At 35.6% G+C, this 27,711-nt stretch overlaps 1 protein-coding gene across 6 annotated transcripts in view; it reads left to right on the forward strand.

Moving 5' to 3' along the window:
• Positions 1-27,711, forward strand: part of LOC121734917 (apoptosis-stimulating of p53 protein 2-like) — a 353,717-nt gene that overhangs the window by 262,838 nt on the left and 63,168 nt on the right. For all 6 annotated transcript variants that reach the window (XM_042125559.1, XM_042125560.1, XM_042125557.1 and 3 more), the window contains 2 exons: positions 8,065-8,211; positions 20,464-20,590. In XM_042125559.1, the coding sequence (XP_041981493.1) occupies positions 8,065-8,211; positions 20,464-20,590 (274 nt within the window). The remainder of the gene's footprint in view (positions 1-8,064; positions 8,212-20,463; positions 20,591-27,711) is intronic.

Consider the following 27,711-nt stretch of genomic DNA (forward strand, 5'->3'; position numbering starts at 1 on the left):
ATGCCCATAAGGACATTCTCGTTCATAGAAAATGTATGCCAAATACAATAATGTTGACGCACGACACACTTGTGTAATCGTATAGTGCTACTATATTTTATATTTGTAAGTGAAACAATAGTTACAGATGAATCTTTTCCAAGTTACGTTACTATTTTTAAATATCAATCGGCAACAGATCTTAAGGACGCTATCACAAAAATTATGTCAAAAATTAGCAGGTCAATACGAATACCGACGTTAAAATAACATTTAATATCAGCGCGCCTTGTACGGTGGCGGTTACGACGCTTGCCGCTTTCTTGATAGGGCGAAAATGTATGAAGAAATTTGAGAGCGTTTCTTATTTTTCTTTTAAATGGAAATGTTATTTATTTTTATATAAAATATTTAGCTATTCGTATAGGGGACTAAATAAGCAACAAGTTTTTTGTACCTATATTTATTTTCCTTAGTTCAGTGTGTATAGCTATAATAATTGTACCTAATCAAACCCCATTTTTTAAATCTTTTGCGATTATTGTGATGGTCAAAACGTTTATTATGTGAAAATTTTCTATGCGGCTATAAATTTTTTATGGTATAGACGTGGAGATGAATATATTATCTTTCATTTGAAACGAAAATATCCTTGCCTTGCTACTCCCAATTATTTAAAATAGTACCTGAAAATCGCTGATATTTGTGACAAAATGTAGCGTCCTTAAAATACCTATGTTAATAAAGTCGTCATCGAAATAGTCAAAACTTATGTGACCCAATTGAAATATTGAAAGATCAGCCGTCGTCGAAAAATTTAAAAAGTAACTCTCTTCTCTCTCTCTATGACTCTTCGGAGTTCGTCGATCCTGGTAAGAATTTGATAAAGATCTGTTGCATGTCAATCTATATCAAACTTTACTTAAGGTATCACTTACAATCAAACTTAATATTAGGATGAGCCAAAAAATAAGAATACTTACCTAAAGAAAAGCTCATAATAACTTTTAGAGGTATTATTGTGGTCTATCTTTACCAGAAATTAGATACGAAAGACTCCGAATTGGAGTGCCACTGGCCTCTATTAAATTATGTAAAGCTCTAAGGGAGCAATTAACTTTGAGAGCCCCTGGCCTTTGAAGGCATCGCGGGGGAATTTCCCAACTATTCTAAACACGAAATCGACAAGGGTATTCGAAAACACGAGCGGATGGAGTGGGTAACTAACATTTTGAAAACTGCCGTTTTTAGGGTTGCGTACCCAAAGGGTAAAAACGGGACCCTATTACTAAGATTTCGATGTCTGTCCGTCTGTCTGTCTGTGTGTCTCCAGGCTGTAACTCAAGAACCGCTATAGCTAGACTTCCGAAATTTTGACAGATTGTGTATATCTGTTGTTGCTATAACAACAAATACTAAAAACAAAATAAATTAAATATTTAAGAGGGGCTCCCATATAACAAACGTGATTTTTTTTTGCTATATATCGATAACGGCAATACATAGGCACTTTAAATATTCATGAAATACTCAGTTTTATTTGTACTTCAATAATTTATATTAAAATTTAAATAAATGAAATAATTAAGAGGGGCTCCTAAACAAAAAACACATATTTCAGCATATTTTTTGCTCTATTGTGGTACGGAACCTTTCGTGCGCGAGTCCAACTCGCACTAAGCCGATTTTTTTGCACAAATGGAGGCTTTAGGACCGGAGAAATTATTTGAAATCAAAAAATATGGATTTTATGTGTAACTAGATATATTAGCTAAATGATGAACTAGGTAAGTTACAAGGTTTGTTCAAATTTTAAGAGAAAAGATGAGAGTTCTTATGTTGGAAAATGTTAGTTACCCACTTCGTCCACTCATGCCTATTTTAGGTTACTAGTTGTCGAACTTAGATGAGCTGGCTGACTTTGAACTGGCTGGTAAGATGGTTGGATGTTCGAATTTCTATGTGTTGAGTGATTTACATCTTAATCAAGTGGCTGGTAAGGTTTCTTAGTAGGTTTCTAAGCAGTGTAAGGAGTTAGATAAGTTCACCACATACTATATTAGACTTTGAAGACAGATATTTGGGTAGCTTATTCCAGAATAGTTAATAAATAATCAAAATTCGTTTTAACTTAGTTTGAGTCGATCGCCGCGTCCAACAGTAGTAATGGGAATTAATGCTATTTTCTATTAATTTCATTAACATGCTAATTTTGATGTCACAGCATGCTAAGTATTATTGCTTTGCTATTTGCTAAAAATGCGACTTCGTGAATTATCAAATTATCGGTTCGCATCGCACCGCCCGCGTCGAGTATTATTTCGCATCGAGTGAAAAATAGCAATTCATTTAACAGTAAGCACCGCGGTGCGAAACAGCGCGGACGTAATTTTTATGATGATCGTAGACTATTGCTACGCACGATAATATTAGCAATCGTAGTTTTTAGCAAGTACGATTAATTAAATTATTGCTAATGGGCATTTAACAATTAATTATTATTGCTAATGCTATTTTCACCAACACTATTCAACAGCCTTCTTTTTCTGAAGTTTATGAGTACGTATAAACATAGACTATTTTAGCAAAAGTACAGAGAGTCTCGTGGGAAGTAATAATAAGTAACTCAACAAATACATTCCGGGGTTAAAATATAAGGACTGAAAATAGTATGTGCAGTTTTATGAGTACTAAAGATCGCCCAATAGTCGAAATTCGACCTTAGTTTCAACGACATTAGGAATACTACCTATATTTTGTAAAAAATATTGACTTTATATTTTTTTTCCAACTCTTGTCTCTGGGACTTAGCTGATCTCAGACTGGTCGTGTAAGCATTGTAATAGTATCTTAAAGTGGCTTTCGGATAGATTCAATAAAAAAAAACTATAATCCATTTTCAATAATATTTTTTCAACTTGTTGTCAACAGACTTCAACCATAAATAAAAGAGTATAATTCGTATCATGTATAGGCTTGTCACTCAAAAATCTGTCATTTCTCATGTGTGTGTGTTGTAGTGTGAGTAATGTTTTATTTGTTAAAAAAAATTATGATCAAAGCATAATTTCAAAATAATATTAGTTCGATGCACTCCTTCACCATATAAACTATAACTGTGCAAAATTTAATGCTCCTACGTTTCCCCATTTTTCGTAAAAAGGGTTACAAAGATTTTCGTTCGCGTATTGATATTATGATAACCATTACTGCTACAAAGCGCCTCTGAGCCCAGCATAGTATTTCACTGTAAGCCGGTGCACCTGATTGCAACGATGTAGACTGATGCATGCACCAAATACTTATGTCCAAAATCTACATCCACACTAATATTAGAAATGCGAAAGTGTGCCTGTCTGTCTGTCTATCTACTGTTACCGTTTCATGACAAAACCATTAAACTGATTTTGCTGGGTACAGAAATACTATGAGTTTTTTTCGACAAATGAAAAAAACTTACTAGAGAGCCGAAAGTGAAATAATAAGAGATTTATTTTAGCTCTTCAAATCATTTTTGATTTATTTAATTTTAACATAAGATTTTCGCTGTTTAAAATAATGTATTCCTTATTCGTCAAGCTTCGAAATGAAACGAATTCATCCACGGCCAACGGAAATATATTTATAACCAGGCAGGTACGACTTAGTACGGGGATTAGGGCCACAGGAAAAACCTCTGGAAAGAAAAATGAAAAATTGGCGCTATTGTTATCTCTAGTACCTTTTTAGCCTGATGTTCAATTTAATTTAATGTTTGGTTTTTGTGTAGCAAACATTTTTTTTATGAAATAAGGGGGCCAACGAGCAAACGGGTCACCTTATGGAAAGCAACTTCCGTCGCCCATGGACACTCGCAGCATCAGAAGAGCTGCAGGTGTGTTGCCGGCCTTTTAAGAGGGAATAGGGAAGGGTAGGGATGGAAAGGGAAGGGAAAAGGAGAGGGTAGGGAAGCGAATAGGGTAGGGGATTGGGCCTCCGGTAAACTCACTCACTCGGCGAAACACAGCGCAAGCGTTGTTTCACGCCGGTTTTCTGTGAGAACGTGGTATTTCTCCGGTCGAGCTGGCCCATTCGTGCCGAAGCATGGCTCTCCCACGTCTATATTATAATCTAGCTCTCCGGGCCATTGTCACGCATCTATAAATAATCATAGTTATTAATAATAATTAATTGTAGTTTTCTCGTATTAACGATAAAATATATTACTTATCATTCTGCTGTTTTTTTCTGAACTATTTACAACAAGACGTATCAAGACCAAATTTTTTTCAGTTGAAGCACCGATTTCGAGCTACAGATAAAATATACTAAAAATCAGATTTTTATTAAAAACATAATAATACGTATATTATGTTACTTATTTAAAAGAAAATTAAACCACAGATGACTAAATACGTACTAAGTACTTTTCATATTACATTGCAAATTGATTACTTTCGCATATTTTAATTTGGAAATACCTTCATTGAAAAGCAAACCGCATTTTACTCTAACCTTAAATGTTTCAATGCACAATACGCATTAAAAGACGACCCTCAATATGCAAAATAAACATTTTCCAGATAAAACAGTCATTTGGCTCACAAACCACGAGGTTAAATAGGTTGTGTCGCCCGCCGCGCCTGTGACAACATTAACCTATTTCCACAGATATATGCGAAGTATTGACACAGTGTATCATACAGTACACTTACTCCGAGCGTTCCAGAGCCGCGCACCAATCAAAACGCCCGGACTACTGAATCGTGCCTTACACACTACACACCTAAGGTCATAATAAAAAAACTGCGTTTATTGTTGCTAATGTAAAATAATGATTGGACGCCGTAAACATTTTTAGGCTGATATTGCGCTGATTAAGTTTATATTTTGAACTTATAATTGAAAAAATGAAAAAATATATCAACAAATCCTTGAAATAAAATCTATCAACACAGAGTTGAGCTATAGGAGTTTTAAGTTTTAACGCAAATTGAAATTAAATAAATATTGTGTACTGCATGAGTTTGACTTAAGTATGGACTTGTATGAAGATCATCTACTGCTTATCATTTTACTGTGGTATTGACATTACTTTCACTTACCTGCCTCACCTTACTGATTTTACTGCCCTGTGTGGGTCTGTCGTTAATTTTGTGGTTGAGAGATATATTATGGTTTATGGGAATTGATGTATTTTAACTTCACCATAACTTTAATCCATAGATATTATATTATTATAACTTTAAAGGTCTATTAATATCTGCTTACACTGTAGCTATTGCTGGTAACTGGAAAACAAGTGTTGAGAATGGCTAATATTCAATATTCTTTTCCTATTTATGACAAACCATCTTTGTTTATCATAGTAAGTCGAAAAAATTCGAAACCCTTTAGTAAAATATATACTTCCGTGCACAACAATATTGAAATCGCATGGGGACATGAATAATTTTCCGATTCCCCGATAAAATCAAGCCGAACAATTTGAGGCAATTAATTTGAATAAAAATTCAATATGATCTTTCATGACAGGTGTTCAGGGCTGTCAATTATGTTAACGGAAAAATCCCCTTTAAAAGAGTTTTTTAACAGCCCTGATCTGAAACATGGCCGTACAATCTACATTACATATTCCAGGGCGCCTTAAAACTATTTCTTCAAAATTCAAATGCTATCCTGAAAAACGTCTCAGTGACAGCCCTGTTTTGAAATATGTCCCGGATGACTTAGAATGGGCTTTCCTTCAGAAACAACCATGAAAAAAGTAATTGTGACAACCCTGGTTTTAAACATAGCTCTGAAATCCACGTTCCGTGTCTAGAGCGACTTAAAACATTTCTGACTGAAAAACGTGTCTGTGTCAGCCCTGGTTTGAAATATGCGCCCTCAAATCCACATACATATTCCGGGCATATCTCACCCCCGACAGCCTATCAACAAGTGTCAGGTTTTATGTAAATTCGCGCCAACGCCGACCATTAAGGCCAAGGGCCTGAGATTATACGCCCCGCTAATATCTGGACGTTATCTCCTAATGGTTTTCGGACTATTGGGCCTCCTTATTAATTCTTATCGCTATGTTAATATGGAGTAAGAGCCAGCGACAGCCAGGCTTTTGTTATTTTGTTTTACGGAAATTTTGAAAACTTTCAGCTAAATCACGAAACTCCATAGTTGTTGGTCGTTTCTCTATAGGGGTAGTAGGGGGCTATTATAAAATGGTGAAAGTCTGGCTGTCGCTGACTCTTGGGCCACTAGCTGTTGCGTCCACAAATTGAATCGATCGATGTCCTTTTGTCACGAAGGAACGTTCAAACTAAACGAATTTAGATTGAAGTTAAAACAGACACTATTTTGTCCATGATGTATTTCACTTTATTCTATACGAGTTTTTGCCCGCGGCTTCGCTCGCGTTAAGAAGTATCATTTACAAACTTTCATCCCCTATTTTAACCCCTTGGAGGTAGAATTGATGAAAATGCTTTCTTAGCGGATGCCTACGTCATATCATTTACCTGCATGCCAAATTTCAGCTCGATCGGTCCAGTGGTTTGGGCTGTGCGTTGATAGATCACGATGTCAGTCAGTCACCTTTGAGTTTTATATATATATATAGATTTTCTACGCAGTAAAAGTAAATATCGAAAGAAATCTTTGTTCTATAGTGTATAACGATCCAGTGATAAGCTTCAACAGACAATGAACAAGCATTCAAAATAAATACAAAATTTGGTTTAACCGCATAATATACAACCGAAATTTTAATTAACTCCGATAACACTGGAGTGTACTGTCATACTGCACCCACCAAGCATAATATAAATGTATACGGTAGCGTACCTCAGCACTCAGCAGTGCCCTTCAAAATTAAATTCGCTTAACGTAGAGACAAGTGCCGCAATATTGCTATTTAAATGCAGCTTCGTTCTTTGATCCCTTTTCCTATCAAATCATGGTATTTATTTTATGAAATAAGGGGGCAAACGAGCAAACGGGTCACCTGATGGAAAGCAACTTCCGTCTCCCACGGACACTCGCAGCATCAGAAGAGCTGCAGGTGCGTTGCCAGCCTTTTAAGAGGGGATAGGGTAATAGGGGAGGGTAGGAAAGGAAAGGGAATAGGGGAGGGTAGGGAAGGGAATAGGGTAGGGGATTGGGCCTCCGGTAAACTCACTCACTCGGCGAAACACAGCGCAAGCGCTGTTTCACGCCGGTTTTCTGTGAGAACGTGATATTTCTCCGGTCGAGCCGACCCATTCGTGCCGAAGCATGGCTCTCCCACGTATATGGTATGGTGGTATTATCATGAAATGTGATGTTGGTTTGAGAAAAAATGGAATGGAGCAAACAAGAAACGCAGAACGTTGCATAATAATTATTATAATAGTAGAACCAAGTATTAGTTTATTATGCGATTATTTTGCTATTACAAGACGTTATTTGCAATCACGCATAATAAATGTGTGCGTGATTGCTAATACTTGATGCGTTATAGTATGAAGGATGCTCTACTGCATACAGTTTATATTGTGTACAAAGCTTTTCGCATTGTGGACATGCGATCAGTGGTCACAATGGTAAGCCCTCTAGTCACTATCTCTGGAAACCATTCCACGTCCAAAAGAGACTTTCAGCAACTAATGTTAGTGTTCCCAACAATATTGTGCTTTGTGAAACCTGGATGTGATTATACTTTAATATTTTATGAAGGCTTACTCTACTTATAATGCCTCTACCAAATAGAAGGAAGATATTGAATTTGAAACTTACTTTCGAAATAATAAACAATTCTGTGCTAACTTGGTTCTGCCACCGCTCTGCTGCCGCTCAGTGCAGCTTAAGTTATACGATCTCATAAAAATAAAATTCGGTCGTCGTGTCGCGTCGCGTTGCTGCAGTGTAGTTAGTTGTTACTCCACCTGAGATCATATCAAAGGGTTTTGCGTGGTTAGTTACCACTGTTGCTCCTGGCGACACAGGAGTTTCAGTGGTGGAAATATGTGGTGGGCCATTTGCCTTTTAAAAATGTTACACCCCATAAGTGCGGTCTCAACTTAAATGTATTTTTGTCCACACTTTAACCTGAGTTTTCTTTGTCCACAGCTGGGGGAAGGGGTGGAGCTGACGCTGGGCGAGTTGCGCGCGATGGCGCTTCGGCAGCAGCAGCAGATCGACACGCAGCACCAGCTGTTATGTGCGAAGGAGCAGCGGCTGCGGTACCTCAAGCAGCAGGAGGCGAGGCAGCATCAGGTCAGTCCTCGTGTCATTTTATCCATAGATGGGGGATGGGTTGGGCTATGGACCTCTAGCAGCAGGAGGCGAGGCAGCATCAGGTCAGTCCTCGTGTCACTTGGTCCATAGATGGGGGAAGAGGTGGAGCTGACGCTGGCTCAAACAGCAGAAAGGCAGCATCAGCATTGACCCGATGCTATAGTAATATGGATATAGTGAATGCAACATATCCATATTTTTATAGTGAAAATGTTATCTTTACATTATAACATATTTGGATATTTTGTAACATAATATCTAAGAAAAATTGGTGTACTGCGTCGGTACGAAATGAAACTGTTGCTAATTATTACTTATTAATAAGGTGAAAATTAAACGTAATAAAATAATTAAACTACTCATCAGAATTTGGAATAACTATTTTTATTATGTTTCCAACAGTGAAATAAATATGAAGCATACGACAGTGTTTATTGTGGCTAGTTTCCCAAAAAGGCTCACTCCATATAAAGTTGGAAGTTTCTTTATGATTTTATTTATTTCCTGATTCGTCCCCAATCGCAGAATCCACAGAGGATAGCGGGCGCGTGACTCCTTTGATCCCTCACATCAAATAGGTGCCGAAATATATCTTGTGACGGTCATCCTTATTATATCTGAGCTTTTGAGTGTTTGTTTAAAAAAGATAGAGATACGCTGCAGGAATAAAAATTTTATTCGGACGATGATATTGTGATACATTAAATTAAATACAGTAGACCATCTTTTACAAGCATTATTTTAAATATTAAACTTTAGAGATGACGTAGTAACGTCGTGTGAGCTTAAAACATTAACAACTTCAACAACTGCTAAGTTACACTACTGTAAATGAATGATATTTGTTTTGTAACATTTATACAAGCTTTCTGTGTGTGTATTAGAAAACAAAAGCAGTTTCATTTTATTGCTACTAAAATGTTTATAAAATCATCTCTTGTTTTGAAATTAAAATTTTATTTTAATTTTAAATATCACTTTATATTTTTAAATTATTTACACAAAGGAATTTCCACGAAAAAGATAGCATTTTCTTTTACCATAAAGCTAGCATAAAACACAAATCTCAAACTATTCCAACATGAACAATTTCAGTTACACGGAAACAAATGTGTTTTCGCAAATGCGACAAAAACTATGTCGGTTTGAAAAGTTTTGTCGTGTTGACTGCATTTATGTAGCGAATATTTAAAGGGAAGTCCCATAACTTTGTTTTGCTGTTTGTTCATCTTTTTTTTTTTGCTTCAATAAAACAATTATTAGAACGTACACAGAAACTTTTTTAGCACGTAGGTATGCTTGTAAATGTGAAATAAAATTTTTCGCTTTCTATGTTTAACGTGATCTGACTCCTTAGTCAAAACTCATTCGCTAGTATCAATAGCAAAGCGAGCACCAGCTTAGCGAGACGATGTGCTATGTCAATGCCCATACAATTTTACTTCGTTATCGAAGATAACTAGTTAAGGTATTTTAACTATAGTAGAGGAGGGGAGGGTACTATTTTTGTAGTCACTCGAGCGTCATGGAGACCTAGTAGGTTTTTTACATTAGGTAAAGCTGATAAAAAAATAAAAAGAGCGTTTTTTATTTATGTGGTGGGTTCAGAAACTAAAGCCATTTTAAAGTTTTGAAAAAGAAAATAATATATTTAGAACATTGCTTATTTATGTCAGTTATAAATATTATATTTTAGACAACAAGGACTAAATCACTTAGTTTAGTGCAAAATAAAATATCTGCGAAGCTTAGTTAGGAATATATTATGAAGCTTTATTTTTTTTATATTTTAAAATAAAATATTTGAATCGTCAGTGTTTTATATGGAAGCTTCTTCAGGGTATACTAAACATCCCCTATCGTAATCTGACATATCCGATGACATTTCAATATTTAAAAAAAAATTAACCCACCACGTGAGAAATCTGATTTCTATACCCTGATAACTAGACACGTCATGTTGGAAGCCAACACAAGCTTAATCTGACACGCGCGAGCTGCTCCCGAAATCCCCTCTTCCCCTCCCCAACTACTAAGCACTCCGATCTATTCTTCGTTAAGTAATCCTTACTGAACCGATATTAATATAGCAGTAATGTTTCTTATAAGGTCTATAATAACAATTCCAACTTTAAATAAAATCTATGAATAAAAATATCTAAAACACTATTGAAAAATACATTATTTATCATTTACCTGCAGATTTCAGTGTTATTAAAAATGAAGTTCCGAGGTGTTCCAGGTTTTCCATTAAAGTCTTGAAGGTTCTATATAAAATTCTCTTGTATCGTCGCTGCTCTGTTAAGCGAAATTCCGTTAAATAAAAAGCCCGTAGTTAATACTTCGATCACTTTCTAAGGTGATTCATTTAAAATTTAATATCCTAGCCTCATTCAAGGAATAGTTTTAGTAAAATAATGTAAGCAAGTTTAAATTAGGTATATAAAATATGTATCAAGCAAAAACAAATGAAATACGTGTCTATGTTGAGCGAGTAAGGACGCTGTTGAGTTTTCTTTTTATTTAATTACATTAATGCATCTAATATACATCGTCTGACACGCCTTGCACCTTAAATCAGGTCATGCTCAGTTCATTTTGCTAAAACCGAACATAATGTAATTCACCCGCTGCATTCGGAATGGGCCGCAAATGTCAAAGGGCGAGTTTCTTTGGGTGACGTCAAAGTAGAAAGACGGTGTTTTGAGATCAAACTACTTCTATTATAGCAGTTTTTCTGCTCTCTAATGCTAATGAAATAAAGCTTAAATTCTACGAATAATAATAACTAAGGAATAGTAACTGTGTCAAAAAAATTGTCCGCGAGTCTGCAAAATGTGACCCGATTACATGCATACTTTATGCATGTAATCGGTGCACAATTTTGTGTAAATATAGAAGTGACAATTAATGTTAACGGCTTTATTTCGTAAATAGTGTGAGTGTTTCGTAGCTATTGCCATATTTTAGTGTGCGAAAGGAACCAAATTCAAAACGGTTGAAGTATGGGAGTTACGTTTCCTTAGTTTTTATTATTCGTAGCTTAAATGTGATTTATGTGGGTACGCTAGATCAGGCAGTAAAGCATGTAGGTCTACTGTATCTATATGTTATTAATATTGTGATAGTACACTTCATTGAAAAAAAAGTAATGATTATTATTTACGTTTATTTAGATTTACGTGGAGATGAGTTTTGAAAAAAAGCTGTATTTTCGTTCTTTGGTCACTCGGCAATCGCTTATACGAGTATGTGTTAGCGCCCTAATCATTTTAAAATGTTTTATTTATGACCGAAAAAAAACAATTTTCTGAGATTCTTTTGTCTTGGCGAAATTGGAGCTGACAAGAAAAATTGTAAAAACAATCTCAACAGCAGGATATATTTCAAATTATACGAAACACAATTTTTGAATACTTACATTTGTCTTGGCCAAACACACATTTGTCTTCGTGTCGGGTTGACGAGATGTAAAAAGACGACTGTAGTTCATCTCGTTCAGTCTGCAGTCATACGGTCTACAATGTTGCTCGTATTAGTGAATGTGACATTTTATTCTGGAATAGTTTATTCAGACTCTAAATTTTACTTTAGTTATATTTTGTTTGTTGGTTTACATCGAATAGGATCAAAAAACTCGTGGATCAGTTTAGACTTTAGATGATGTTACGCCTTTTTTTATACCTCATATTGCAAGAAATGGTAAGCTTTTGGTTTACAAGGTAAGTACATGCTAGATGAAAAATTAATTTTGACCCAGCTCAAAGAAATTTACTTACTGCATAGAACAAGAAATTATGCTTCGTTAATCGACAAAATTAGTACTATAATATGCTGGCGAAATTGCCATGGATTGTAACTTAATCCCCAAAGAGTTTGGGAGTGTGCGCATAATTTCGCCATATTCGTTATTGCTCGTAACCCAAGACGTATTTGCTCTGGGATTTTCACGTAGGCGTCAAAGGGATACCAGAGAGTGACACTATAATCACTGGTCTAGACACAATACAAATGTATACAGTAGTGTATGCAACTATGCAGTATGAGTTAAACTTTTTCCAAGTCAAATTCGTGCAGTACACTCGTCACTTCTCCCTTAAGGATGCTGCACTTATCTGCTCTAGTTACGTGAAATTATGAAAATATTTAAATTTGAATGTGTGGAACTTCGAGCGCGTTGTACACAAATACTGCATTTTGCTGCACCCTAATGTTATCTGATTTTATTTATGTGTGAGTACAAATTCGTGCAACAACAGACAAGTTTTACGCGCCCGTGATACTCTTTTCCTGCCGCTTTTCCTGCTCCCTGAAGTTATTTGCTCCGCTTAGGTGAGCGTGCGCTTGCTTCGAGCATGATAATCTACCGTATATTATACTGTGGCTAAGGCATCCTGTATTAGTTCACGCAGTGGCCAGTGTAAGCTGCCACTAACACCATTGTTTGCGTTGGGCTTTAGAACACCATATTGGCTCGATGCACACAATTGCTACACCAAAACAAACATTTTGTACATAGTATTCTCGCTGTTTGTTTGTGAAAACAGAACATACCTGAAAACTAAAATGGGGATTTTAATCTTTACGCAAAAGCGTAAATACCTATCTTAATTAACTGATTTCTCTCACATTCTTTATTAGATCCAAGTCTCCTAGGGAATGTAGGATTAAAAATGTAAACAAAAAGCAGGGACTCAAAATGTTGAACCTGAAATATAAATACTTGGTATTCAGAAAAAAAACACGACAAAATCCTGAATCCTGACAAATAGTACTTATTTCCGCCATTGCTATGTATAAAAAGTCGGTCGCTTGTTAATACACAAGCAATTATCTCCGTCAATTGCGCTTATCAATCTTTTTCCCTATGGAGCTAAGCAAGCTGAATTGAGCCAGGGCTGCCAAGAACCCGAATTTTTTCATACAACATTTAAAATGTTTTGTTGAAACATAATTCTTATAGATGGGGCTAAGAAACAAACTAAAATAGCTAATATTCCTTCAAATAAACACATACTTACTTAAAATATACACCTTTGATGTAAACTTTTCTACAATCGCCAACCCTATTCTAGCATTCCAGTAATTGTGTCCCAGTAGAGTCGAGCTGGCCTGAATGCCCTAAAAGTCTCAATTTCATTATCTTTTCCTCCCAGTTTCGGGATCAGATATTTTTAATAAAGGTATAAATTGAAAGATAATATTTAGTTCGTTATCGGAATTTTACGTAGACATTCTTAAATGGATTGCTTGATTTGAGATACTTATGAAATTCTTGCTTTAATAAATTATACGATCGAAGTACGAGAAGTTTAGCTTACTTAATCCGATTTTGATAAAAATTGACATAGATATAGAGTGGACATACGAGAAGGGCATAGGATACTTTTCATTGTAGTAAAATGTACGATTATCGCGGGATACTAACTTCACACGGACGGAGTCGCGCGCAACCTTTAGTTTCTTCTAAGGACATTATATTATTGGTATCGAAAAAGCTGAATTGTATGACTTTATTGATAGCATTTTAATATGGGCAGATAAGAGGATTTCCAACAAAAGCACTGAAACAAAACAATTGCTTATAATGGAGGATATTTTATTTTTATGTAGTAAGTATTTTATTCATATGTAGATTGCAGAGTATAATTTTATTTCACTTCTCTATTATGCCTCAGCAAACATTTAAATTCTCGTTTGCTATGATGGCTATTCATCATAGCAAACGACAAGAGCATTTAATTTTGAACCAAGATTACCAATATGATTCTGGAGCTGGCTATCTATACATAATATGTACAGCCTGTAGAGTACATATGGGTGTACCGAGGGGGGGAGGGGGGGCAGGATCATGTTGACGTTCCTACTAAGTATATTATCTAGTACTTTTATCTATAAAAATTAAGAACGAATTTTTGCCATTTGTTTGCAATACAATATTTTTACAACTAAAAATTATTAATTTTTTTTTTATTCTTTATAAACACCTAGCTTATGAAAAATCTGATTTGCCCCCCCCTGGCCCAGAACCTGGGTGATTTGCCCCCCCCCCCGGCACCAGAACCTGGGTAATTTCCCCCCCCCCCCCCTGGCCCAGGACCTGGGTACGCCCATGATAGTACACAATACACATTTAATATACTAGTTGATGCCCGCAACTCTGTTACCCAAAATACGTCTATTACGAGGGAACCGTACATATTTGCGGGATAAAAACATGTCCTTTCCCAGAACTCAACATAATATCTGCATACCAAATTTCGTCAAATCCGTTGAGCGGTTTAAGAAAAGAAACACTTTCACATTAATTACAATATAAGTAAGGATTTAATCTTCGTCGGTCATGGACAAACATCGTCGATAGTTCTCTTCTACACGTTCGTAGCTGCTTGTATAAGTCCATGGGCGAACGTGGAGGGTTCATTGACTAGCGAAACTTTATACATAAAAGATCTTTGAAATTCTAGAAATACGAAGCGTAACTTAAATAGGTTCATTATGAAGGCACAGGACAAATTTGGAATTCAACATTTAGATTTCATTTGCACAGCTGTTCAAAGGCAAAATTTAAGCCTTTTTAGCGAAAACCTAATTTCGTTCTGACGATTCTACGTTGGATTTGTTTTTTCACTTGGATCTTCTTTTCATTTGCAATCAATTAAATAATCAATTACAATCGTTTAATTAAGATCAACTATAAAATGGGTTGATTTTATAGTTGATTTTAACTAAACGATCAATATAATAAGTATATTACTTATATAAAATTCTCGTGTAACAGTGTTTGTGCGCGCGTTAGGCCTGAGAAAAGATTTTTATCTACTTTTTATAGTAATACTAGAAATAATTTATATGGCAAAACAACGTTTGCCGGGTCAGCTAGTATTATTATAATAATACAAGTGATTGCGAGTTTGGACAATATAATTTTTCGCCTAAAATACCAAATCGATTTTGGATAAAAGTATCCCACCAAAAACATTAAATGTAAAAGGAGCCAAGCAAAATATTGCATAGCTATTCAATACTTAGTAAAAATAAAAAGTTTTCAGATCACATTCAAGCCAAGCCTTCAACTTATTTTGTAATTTAAATCAACATTCAGGAAACGTATCAATAGATTTCTTTATTTTATAATTATTTTTAATAAAAGTATGCAGATTTTGAGTCTGACTTTTAAACAATATCAGTTTTTATCTCGGAGAAAATGCGTCACCCGCCTGAAATACAAGTTTTTGCGCATCAATTATTATCTTTTATTTTATTTCTATTTTATTTAGGAATTTATACTTCAGTAGGTAACAACGGAACAACGTGCCAATTCTTTTTCAATTTGGTTTTTTTATTTTTTATTTAGTCATAATGACATTGTAATTTTCCATCTTTCTCACTCATTCGGCGAAACGCTGTTTCACGCCGGTTTTCTGTGATAACGTGGTATTTCTCCGGTCGAGCCGGCCCAATCGTGGCGAAGCATGGCTCTCCCACGTATAAATAAGTAAGGTGCGTCGGAGGGATCATTATTGTCTAAATAAAAACTAACTTTTGATGTCTACAAAATATATTAGAATATGTATAGGTACTTATGACAATGTTAGTGTAACTACAAAAGAGAATTTAAATATTTGTTTAATGTCAAGATGTTCCTTAACCAAAATAACCATTTTAAACCCACTAAAGTAGAAAATGAGCACATCCATCTAATGTTTCTAAAGAAATGTATTTTTATGGTATGACGAAAAAACACAAACATTACATAATATGTCATATTTTTCGTAACCTTCTAATAATTTTAAATAACAATACAACGTTGCCATAACGACGTTGACAAGACGCCATGTCAACATCTCGATTTTGATACAATTTTGTTCCGGAATTCCTACGCGTTACAATGACATCAAAAACGAAATCGAAATTAGACTCGTATCAAGTTGATATCACTTTCGGGAGTAAGGCACCTGTATACCAAACTTCAGCACGATCCGTTCAATAGTTTGGGCTGTGCGTTGATAGATCACTATGTCAATCAGTCAGTCAGTCACCCTTGAGTTTTATAATATAATAATATAATATCTATGGACGCTTCACATCACGTCAGTCTGGCCCCGTGGTAAGTACCTGAAGGACTTGTGTTACAGGTACCAGACAACGGAAATGTATTTAATACTTTTATACATATATTTAATTTGAACGCCTCCGTGATCTAGTGGTATAGAGCGCGGCTCTTGACTCGGAGGTCGTGGGTTCGATTGCCGCGTTGGAAACATGTTATTTCCAAGTTTGGTTAAGACAATGCAGACTGATCACCTGATTGTCTGATAAGTAAGATGATCCATGCGTCGGATGGGCATGTAAAAAGTCGGTCCTGCGCCTGATCTCTCACCGGTCGTGTCGGTCTTCCGTCCCACTGGGAGATATGATATGAGAGTAAAGGAATAGAGAGTGCTCTTGTGTACTGCGCATACACTTGGGCACTATAAAATTACTCCTGCGTAGCTAGCCTGGTTTCAATGAAACCGGTCACCGTCACCGAAACCGGTGTGGGAGTTATTATTTATATATATTTAAGATTTTTATTATATGATACACATATTTAATACACATCCATGACCCAGGAACTTTGAAAACTTTTTGTTCCGTCGGCGGGATTCGAACCCGCGACCCCCGGCTTGAGCTACCAACGCGCTCACCACTGAGCCACAGAGGTCATCGTTTTATATATATAGATAATGTCATAATCTTCATTAAATTAATGTTAAGTGTCTAATTATTATTAAATCCCTTTGAGTATGGCTGTTAAACAGTTCCTTTGCAATAGGGACATATGACACACGACATAATTATACAATGTCACTTAAATTTGATCGAATTTAAATTAATTTTTGTTTCAAAATGAACTGAAAGAGAGCTATGGTGAAATTGAATTTTACATACAACTTTAAAATCGAACAGGTGCACCAAGTGGGTCGCACCAGCAAATCTGATCATTCATCAGGTTACACCTGACATACAGCTGCACCTGCAATTTGAAATAACCAGTGAATAATATTTTTCGGATATTATCGAATGGGATTTGTCAATATAAATTGATAAGTTTTTATGCGCATCGCAAATACGGATAGGTGGTATTTGTAATAATATGTGGCTTAAGATCTTGCTACGATAGAATAGATATTTTTCACGTTATACAATAAGGGCGGGTTGCACCAACTTATTTTAACTATAACTTTAACTTTAACTACAATGCAAAATGTCAAATCTTTGGTTAAAGTCAAAAATGGACACCATATTTAACCATAACCATAGAGCTCGACAAGGCTTTAAATGTTCGTGGCAGAAAATAAATAGACCTGATAATGTTAGGGGGACGAAAAAAAATGCACGTGGCGAAAAAAAGAACTAACGCTGTCATCATACAAAAACGCCGTTTTTGACAGTTCTCCTTTACCAGCAGCGCCCCCGCCCACGTTTATTTCAAGCCTTGTCAGACCAGCAACGTGTTTTGTCAAATTCTGTGGTTCTGTTAAGGTTAAAGTCAAATTAGCCTTAGCTATAACCATAACATTAACCACGACTCTGGTGCAACCCAGCCTAAAACAGAAGACCATCTTCACCCTAAACCATCCGAGTCCAACCTGTCCAACATATACGCACATACTTACTCATATAAGTCATAACACATAATTTCAAATACATACTAGCTTTAATTAATATAAATGCGAAAGTGTGTCTGTCTGTCTGTTACCTCTTCACGCCCAAACTGCTGAATCGATTTTATTGAAATTTGGTATCGATATACTTTGAGTCCCGGGAAAGGACATAGTATACTTTTCGTCTCGGAAAAATGTACGGTTCCGCGATAAACCAATTTTGACGCAACGGAGTTGCGGCCAGAATCTAGTAAGTAAATAAAAGCAGTCAAACGTCAGTACATCGCGACTTAAAGTTATTTTGTGATACATTATTATTTGCACATTTTTTTCAGTACCAATATTTTAATTAGCAAGTCAATACCCAAAACAATATTAGCTATTACAAAGCGATCCGAAACGAAAAGGGTACAAAATTAAAAGTGTTAACGATAAATTGAAAATCTCAGACAAAACAATTACATTTTCCTTTAATATTTATTGTTTTTCGGTCCATTTTCACGTTAATAATAAACAACTGGCTGTTTCTTGATAAATTGCTTTTCTATCTTTCGCCTTGCAAGATAAACTTTCCCGTAAAATATAGTCTAAGAGCTCGCAGCTATTAATAACGGTATTAATTACTTTTAAGATATTGCAGTGGGCTTGAAACGTCATATTCATGGGCGTACCCAGGTTCTGGGCCGGGGGGGGGGGGGGGGGGGGGGGGCAAATTACCCAGGTTCTGGTGCCAGGGGGGGGGCAAATTACCCAGGTTCTGGGCCAGGGGGGGGCAAATCAGATTTTTCATAAGCTAGGTATTTATAAAAAATAAAAAAATAATAATTTTAGTACTAAAAATATTATATTGCAAACAAATGGCAAAAATTCGTTTTCTTAATTTTTAATTTTTATAGATAAAAGTACTAGATAATGTACTTAGTAGTCAACATGATCCAGGGGGGGGGCAGCTGAACCCCTCGGTACGCCCATGGTCATATTCTTTAAAATCTGCTTTGCATTATTTGGAAGTATTAAAATGTAAATATAAAAGTAAATTCCGGGATTTTGGAAATTAAAAACAGAATTAATGGACTTTTTAAGAAGAAGAGCTAACACAATACAGTCGAAAGTCTAATGTTAAGTCCAATGTTTGAGTAAAAAAAAGCAAGTGTTTAAATTTCAGCTCTCTTTTTTGCGTAGAATTATATTTTCCGTTACACGAATTTTCGATGTGCGGAGACTTATAATATTGATTAATAACATCCTTAAGAACTTTATTAATCTCCTAAGGATGGGAAATGTATACTTAGAGTTTTTCCATTATTATATAATTTCATTGAAAAAAAATAACAGAAATAAAAACCTGAAATTTGCTTTAGAATTCTTACGTTGCCTCTCTTAACCACATTAAAATTCTATTAAAAAATAACGCCTTCTCTAATATTAAATACTCGTAATTTTAAGGTTCGAGTTATTGCTCGTTCCAAAGATATAAACCTCTTAGTGGGCAATAAGTCTTATCGTTAAAGCCTTCGGTATAATAATCCTAGTTAGAAATGAGACGGGTTTTTATTTTAATGAATGCCGTATTAAAGAGGTAAAAAGTCTCTTTGCTATTGGTATTTTTTATCAATTATAAATACATTAAATTATTTGAATGTTTAACACCTTTGTGGTATAGAAGTTTAGTTGAAGTTAACTTTGAGATCGTCGGTACAATTCCCACGTTGGATATTTTTTAAGGTCAATCAGATGAGCACGAAAAAACTAAATATAATTAAGATTTTATAAATAAGGCGAGTCCATGCCAAAGCACTACGAATAAATTGATTCATAGATGGACGATGGACCTATGTTATGTGGTTTGTTATGTCAATTCAATTTTAGTCGTGATCATAAAGTAAATATACCTAGAGGAATAGAGCAACAATCTCGAGCTGTTAAACGAAACCGAAATTTGGTTTTCTTCTGTGTGAAAAATATGTGTACGTATGCATGAGCATGATTGAACATCAATTCTATGAGATTAAATTGTCAACGTGCGGCACGTGCCGGCTGGACGTCAAAAAAAGAGTGCTGCTGTCATGTATCACACGTCTCTTTTTACCACGCAGTGTTACTGATAGTGACGTCTCTCTTGCTCGGGCCTTTGTTCCTCTATTCCGCTAGGTATATTAACTTTATGGTCATGATCCATCGGCTGGGTTTGACATAAAACGACCAAATTGCGTAGATCTGCCATCTGCCTATGATTCAACTTCTTACTTCACTGATAGTACAAGAAATAAAGCCGATCGCAAAAATATTATGTCAGCAGCGTACGCGCCGTACACGTCAAACGCACCGCATGGTTCACGAAATGCGGCGCGTACGATGCAGACGAAATAAAACTCAATGTGCAGGTTTCACATAATTTCATACAAAGAATAATAATTCTATGTATTACGAATCTGCCTACGATTCAACTTCACCACAAGTTGACTTAGTTCTTGTACTAACATAGTACTTGTTCAAGTAGTCGACTTAAGTGTTCAGCACTATTTTACTGACTTGTAAAGTTTTCTCTTGACACATCTCTAACATTATCTTCTCCTCACAGGTGGCTGTGGAGGGCGAGAGGCTGAGGAGGTTGCGGGAACGAGTGGAGGCGCAGGAGCAGAAACTTCGTAGGTTACGAGCATTGCGGGGGCAGCTAGATAGAAATAAGCAGGCGAACATCGCGCTAAGTGAGTATTTTACTAGCTTTATTATACAGGGTGTAACAAAACTAAGTGATAATACTTAAGGGTGTGTATGTACTACGTGTTCCTTGTGGAAAGTTCAGTGTGAAAGTAGCAGCCCTGAAAGACCAAATATTTTTTTCACTTTTGTATTGGCAAGCCGCCAGTGTCGCGAGTTACCTCATACAAAAGTGAAAAAAAATATGATCTTTCAGCGCTGCCACTTTCACAGTGAACTCTCTACGTCAAGGAACACATACACACCCTTAAGTATTATCACTTTGTTTTGTTACACCTTATATATTTTACTAGCCCCACCGGCACAGCGGTGCGGCGTTGCCACACTTCGGCACGCTGTTTGTGTGCGTTCGACAAGATGTATGCGAATTTTATGAATTGATAAAAAATAAAAAATATAATATACTAGCTGTTGCCCGCGACTTCGTCCGCGTGGACTTCAGTTTATAGCGCGCGATGTCAACAAAATTGGTGTCAAAAGCTTTTATAAAAAAAACCCTGGTACCCATTAAATCAATACAGCTGTGCAGTGTGCAAACAATAAGTACTTCATTTTCGTATGTTAAACTTTATATATTATGCCAAATTTTAAAGCTTATTTAGCCCCCCAATTACACAACTTTACCCATAAACTATTTATCATTGATAGGTTTAGCCCCAATTTCACCAACGTCTGTTAGTGTTAACAGCTTGTTAAAATATCCTGTCTTCTCTTTCATTCATATGAAAAACGAAACAGCTAACGTGATACTAATTCGAGCATTAACTTTAACAGTCGTTGGTGAAATTTGGTCTTAAGGTTACGTCACTGCCTGCACAGATAAAGTACTGAGTTATTTAATACCGTAGAATAGATATAACAATCGAAAAAAATCGAGACTTAAATGTAGGATGATACCACCTCTTATAGAAAGACTTTTGAGCAAGCGTCAGCGCGATGTAGAAGACGCACGGCGCCATCTATTATGAATTTTTTGAACAAATTTACGACCCTTACAACCCTTTTTTCCAGTAAAAAAGTAGCCTATGTTCTTTCTCAGGCTTTAGACTATCAGTATACAAAATTTCATTACAATCGGTTCGGTAGTTTTGGCGTTTGGCGTGAAAGCGAGACTGACAGACAGACAGACAGACAGAGATACTTTTATTAGTACAGATTATGTGCACACTGCACAGCTGTTTTTGGGTATTTTGATTAATTAAGGGCCGCGCTACACCGGAATGGAAGCGGCGAGGCGAGCACTTTCAGTGCTGCCATTCCGGTGTAGCGCGGCCCTAAGAGGGGTACCACTTACCAGGGTTTTAAAAAGTTTTTAAATTTGACACAAATTTTGTTGACACCGCGCGCTATAAACTAAAGTCCACGCGGACGAAGTCGCGGGCAACAGCTAGTTATGAATAAAAACAATAATATATAATAAAGTAGGTACCGTATGATTAGTTCTGTTATAATAATGAAGTAAAAAATAAAGCGCCATCTGTTTTCATATATTAGAATTAAAATGTTGATTGCATTGATATATTTTCTGGATGGAATATAGGCCAACACAACACACTCGAACTCCTTAGAAATGCAGTAGGAGTTCTATAAGATAAGATAGATTGATTATTATTATAGCAAGTGATAATATTATTAAACATAATATTCTAACGTATTAAAAACTATAAACAAAAACATAATAACTAATAAGTATGATTAGTTTTATGTTCCAACGAAGTACAAAAAGCGCCATCTGTTGAATCGTATTAGAACTAAAATGTTCATTGCATCGCGTCGATATATTTCTGGATTTTTTATAATATTATACATAAAATATATTTAAGATTTTTGAAATATTATTTTAATACACATCCAAGACCCAGGAACATTGAAAACTTTTTGTTCCGCCTGCGGGACTCGAACCCAGGACCCCCGGGATGAGCGCTGGCCACGCGCAATGCGAATTCATTTTCATCGATATTTTCATGGAAATAAGATATTTTCCCACATCTAAATGTAGCCTATGTCCTTTCTCAGACTCTAGAATAACTGTGTACAAAATTTCATTGCAATCGGTTCAGTAGTTTTGGCGTGAAAGCGAGATAGACAGACAGACAGACAGACAGACAGACAGACAGAGATACTTTCGCATTTATAATATTAGTTTTTGGCGTGAAAGTGAGACAGACAGACAGACAGAGATACTTTCGCATTTATAATATTAGTATGGATTAGTATAGAAGTATAGATACATAAAATATATTTAAGTAAAAGATAAAACGCCATCTGTTGAATCGTATTAGAACTAAAATAAAATAAAACGCCATCTGTTGAATCGTATTAGAACTAAATTGCATCGATATATTTCTGGATTTTTTATAGTATACATAAAATATATTTAAGATTTTTGAAATATTATTTTAATACACATCCAAGACCCAGGAACATTGAAAACTTGTTCCGCCTGCGGGACTCGAACCCAGGACCCCCGGGATGAGCGCTGGCCTGCGCAATGCGAATAAATTTTCATCGATATTTTCATGGAAATAAGATATTTTCCCACATCAAAATGTAGCCTATGTCCTTTCTCAGACTCTAGAATAACTGTGTACAAAATTTCATTGCAATCGGTTCAGTAGTTTTGGCGTGAAAGCTAGACAGACAGACAGACAGACAGACAGACAGACAGACAGACAGAGATACTTTCGCATTTATAATATTAGTATAGATTAAAGTTGATAAAAAATGCTATCCAATAGCTTTACCACGGCAGTCCACGAGTGCCACACGTATTTTTTATGCTTTACTCATAAGATGTAACAAAAGTTTTAGTTATCTTATATCATAGAACTTAATTTCTTCTACTATACAGCAAATAGTTTTATAAGTAGACTTGGGGATTTCATCTTTATTCTAGACGGAATTATAGAGCAAAATATTTTTTAAACTAATATTATTTTTTTAAGGGCTCTACAAAAAACTAGAAAATTCTCTAGTAGAAACTATAATAGATAGCTTTAGTCAATAAGGCAGATTTGAAGAATTTTAGAATTACTGTTCATAACGCAAACAGAACAAAATATCTTTTGAACTTTTTTCAGCTCGACAAAAACTAGGAACCGTAAGGTTGTCAAGTAAATGCTTTGTTCGTCAAGACGCTCGTACTTATACCCCAAAGGCAGGCTTCAAAGGCACAGTCGAAATTATTACTGCTTTATTTACTGATACACGTGTATTTTGAAGTAGGCTATAGGTTGTAACTAGCATTGTGACACGAGAATTTTGTATATTATCTAATATATAAAATTCTCGTGTCACAATGCTAGTTACCGTACTTCTCCGAAACGGCTTTACTGATTTTAACCAAATTTTATATACATATTTAGTGGGTCTCTCTGAGAATCGGCTACTGGCTACTTTTTATCAATACATTAATACGTGAGCCAAAAACTTTGTATCCCTTTTGACGAAAAATGGGGAAACGTAGGTGAATGAAATTTTGCACAGTTATAGTTTATATGGTGAAGGAGTGCATCGAGCTAATATTATTTTGAAATTATGCTTTTATCCATAAACCTATACAGGGTGTAACAAAAATCAGTGATAATACTTCAGGGTGTGTACGTGTTCCTTGTAGAGAGTTCACTGTAAAAGTAGCAGCGCTGAAAGACCAAAATTTTTTTTACTTTTGTATGGGGAAACTCGTGACGCTCGGGCCCTTGCCCATACAAAAGTGAAAAAAAATGTCGTCTTTCCGAGCTGCTGCTTTCACAGTGAACTCTCTACAAGGAACACGTACAGACCCTAAAGTATTATCACTTATTTTTGTTACACACTGTATATTAAGTCTATGCTTTTATCATACATTTTTTTTAACCAATAAACCATTACACACACTACAACACACACACTAGGAAAAATGACAGATTTTTGAGTGACAAGCCTATATATACGAATTATACTCTTTTATTTATGGTTGAAGTCTGTTGACAACGGTTGACAACAAGGTGACAAATTGAAAATGGATTATAGTTTTTTTTTTTTATTAGACAGTGCTTACACGGCCAGTCTGAAATCAGCTGAGTCCCAGAGACAAGAGTTGAAAAAAATATGATAGTCAATATTTTTTCACAAAATATAGCTGTACTCAGTAGTCCTAATGTCGTTGAAACTAAGGTCGAATTTCGACCATTGGGCGATCTCTAGTATTGATAAATAAGCGCATTTGTTGAATAAATATTAGTAAATTATTACAACTCGAGACTGACGGCGACCATTGTTTGTGCGACGGGATAGCGATGGACGTTGCCATGGTGACATACTTATTTAGTCACTTCAATAAAATAATAATATGAGTGAAATCCTACTAATATTATAAAGGCGAAAGTTTGTTTGGATGTATGGATGTATAGATGTATGGATGTGTGGATGTGTGGATGTATGGATGTTTGTTACTCTTTCACGCAAAAACTTTTATGGGGAAACATGTGGTGACTTCGGTTTTGTGAGAAGTATTCTAAGCATATGCTACAAACAAGTAAGATTTTGCACCGAGGTATACCTGGTATACCGTGGTTCGGAAGGTGCTGAGAGAACTCCTGATTCGGCGTTATTTTAAGAACGGAAAGCATATGCTACTATGCAAATTACATTCATCATCATCATCATCACTACCATAATATTATACCATGCATCGTCCCATGATTATGAGCCTTTTCATAGTCTTTTAGATCGAGGCTCGAGTTTGTCAAGCGATAATTAAAAAAAATCTATACTTAATATTATAAACCTGAAGAGTATGTTTGCTTGAATGCGCTAATCTCAGGAACTACAGGTCCGATTTAAAAACTTATTTCAGTGTTAGATTCTCATTTATCGAGTAAGGCTATAGGCTATATTATATTATCACGCTAAGACTAATACTCAGGAAAATATGGTAAAAACGGGGAAAATATTAGAAAGGGTTTATCTCACGAACTACTGGAGCAATATTTGGCACTTATATAGAGTAGACCACGTGAAAGGAGTATTTATAGCTATTTTTATTCGAAAATGTACGGTTTCTGTGAAATTCCTAATTTACGCGGGCGAAGCCGCGCGGGACATCTAGTACTTTATATGGCAAAGAAACGTTTGCCGGGACAGCTAGTATTTTATAGTACAGTAGCTTCAGGTTGTTGGTGCAAATGTATAAATTTAGTTTTTAGTTGCCGAACCAAGGCTCACTTCCACGGATATGGAAAAGCTAACTCTGGATTAAATGTTATGGGATTACTTATATTAATACATAGTATAAGAGATAGATAATGTCTTGTTTTTTACCCAGTTAGGCAAGGAGGCGTTGTTGAGTTTCTACTTTAAGATGTCAAAAAAGTTTATTCTTAACTTAAAATCTTTACGAGCTTCAACTTGTTGTCAACAGACTTCAACCATAAATAAAAGAGTATAGTTCGCATGTATAGGGTGTCACTCAAAAATCTGTCATCTTTCCTAGTGTGTGTGTTGTAGTGTGTGTAATGTTTTATTTGTTAAAAAAAATGAATGTTACAAGCATAATTTCAAAATAATATTAGCCCGATGCACTCCTTCACCATAATATAAATTATAAACTATACTCGTAACTGTGTAAAATTTCATTCGTAGGTGAATGAAATTTTGTCTCAAAATCTACTACGTTTCCCCATTTTTCGTCAAAAGGGTTACAAAGTTTTTCACTCGCGTATTAATATATATTTATAATGATTTATGACGTTGTTACATCAATTATTGTAATACTGGTAGAAAATAAAAATATCTTGAAAGTCGTAAATCATACATTTATCAATGTCGGAACAAGAACGGAGAAGTGTTCAAAAAGCTTAAGATATAGCTCTATAAAATGTTATCTAGGATAAGGATAAAACTGTCAGTTCGTACGTCATTCTTACTATGAGTTTTCACATTACTTAAGCTTTTTCAATCATACTTTTTACTTCCGGAACTACCAACAAAAGCACTAAAATAGAACAAAGTTCCAAAAATTCTGTTCGCTGGCTTTCATTAAGTTTGTTCGAGTCCATAGAATTGTTTTCAGAGAATATTTTCGTAGAAGCAGCATTGAATAGAAAAGCAAGTGTATTTGTCCCGCTGTACGTTCAGTTGGACCAACAGAACAGAACGAAAACTAACAATTACATACACGGTACTCAGACGAAATAAAAAGTTCTACGAATAACGAAGTGAGGTCGGATTTTATTCTTGTGTGAGTCAAAAGCTTTTGTACGGCCAGTCGATTAATGGCGTAACTAAAAGTAGCGTAGTTATATGCATGTGTGTGCGTAAACGCGTTTACAAAGTATCTTAATTTATAAAACTGTTGGGGTATCTCAGTTTTATCATCGGAGAAAAAACACAGTTCTTTTAAAATAGAGTTCATACATGGTATGGCAAAAGATTTTATCATAACATTTTATTTTATAATAACAAGATGACGCCCGTAACTCCATTGCGCCAAAATTCGTTTATCGTGCAGAATCCATTCATTGTTTCGGGATGAACAGTATCATATTATGTCCTTTCCCGGGACTTAAAGTATCTCTATATCAAATTTCGGCAAAATCGGTTCAGCCGTTTGGGCGTAAAGAGGTAACAGACAGACAGACACACTTTTGCATTTATAATATTAGTATGGAATAATGATTAAACACGTGGTAAAAATAAAAGATTTTACGCTATCTTTTCACGTTCATTATCTTTTAAAAAGCATGATATATTTTAAAACTATTTCCAACGAGCACTGAAGATAGTCATGTCCCTATTCTAATATCACAAACACAATATGAAACATACACTTATATTTGGATTTTGGGTACACAAACGTACCCATATTAATAACCTCAGAAATAAATCAAGATAGAACGGCGACGCGCGTGCGTTGATAAGGAATCGATTGTGTCATTTTTTGCTTTGCATTTAGTTAGAACAAATAACTTACCCGTGGAAAGAAATACCTCCTTTTGACCGATTCACTTTCGTACTTCTGTTTTGACAATTGACACTGCACAATGAGGCATTTATGCACAACCTCTCCGGTGTAATCAAGTCGAGACGTGCGCGCTGACTGAATAACGTTCAACAAATCTTGCTCACT

Source organism: Aricia agestis, chromosome 16 (assembly GCF_905147365.1).
Source record: "Aricia agestis chromosome 16, ilAriAges1.1, whole genome shotgun sequence".
NCBI lineage: Eukaryota > Metazoa > Arthropoda > Insecta > Lepidoptera > Lycaenidae > Aricia > Aricia agestis.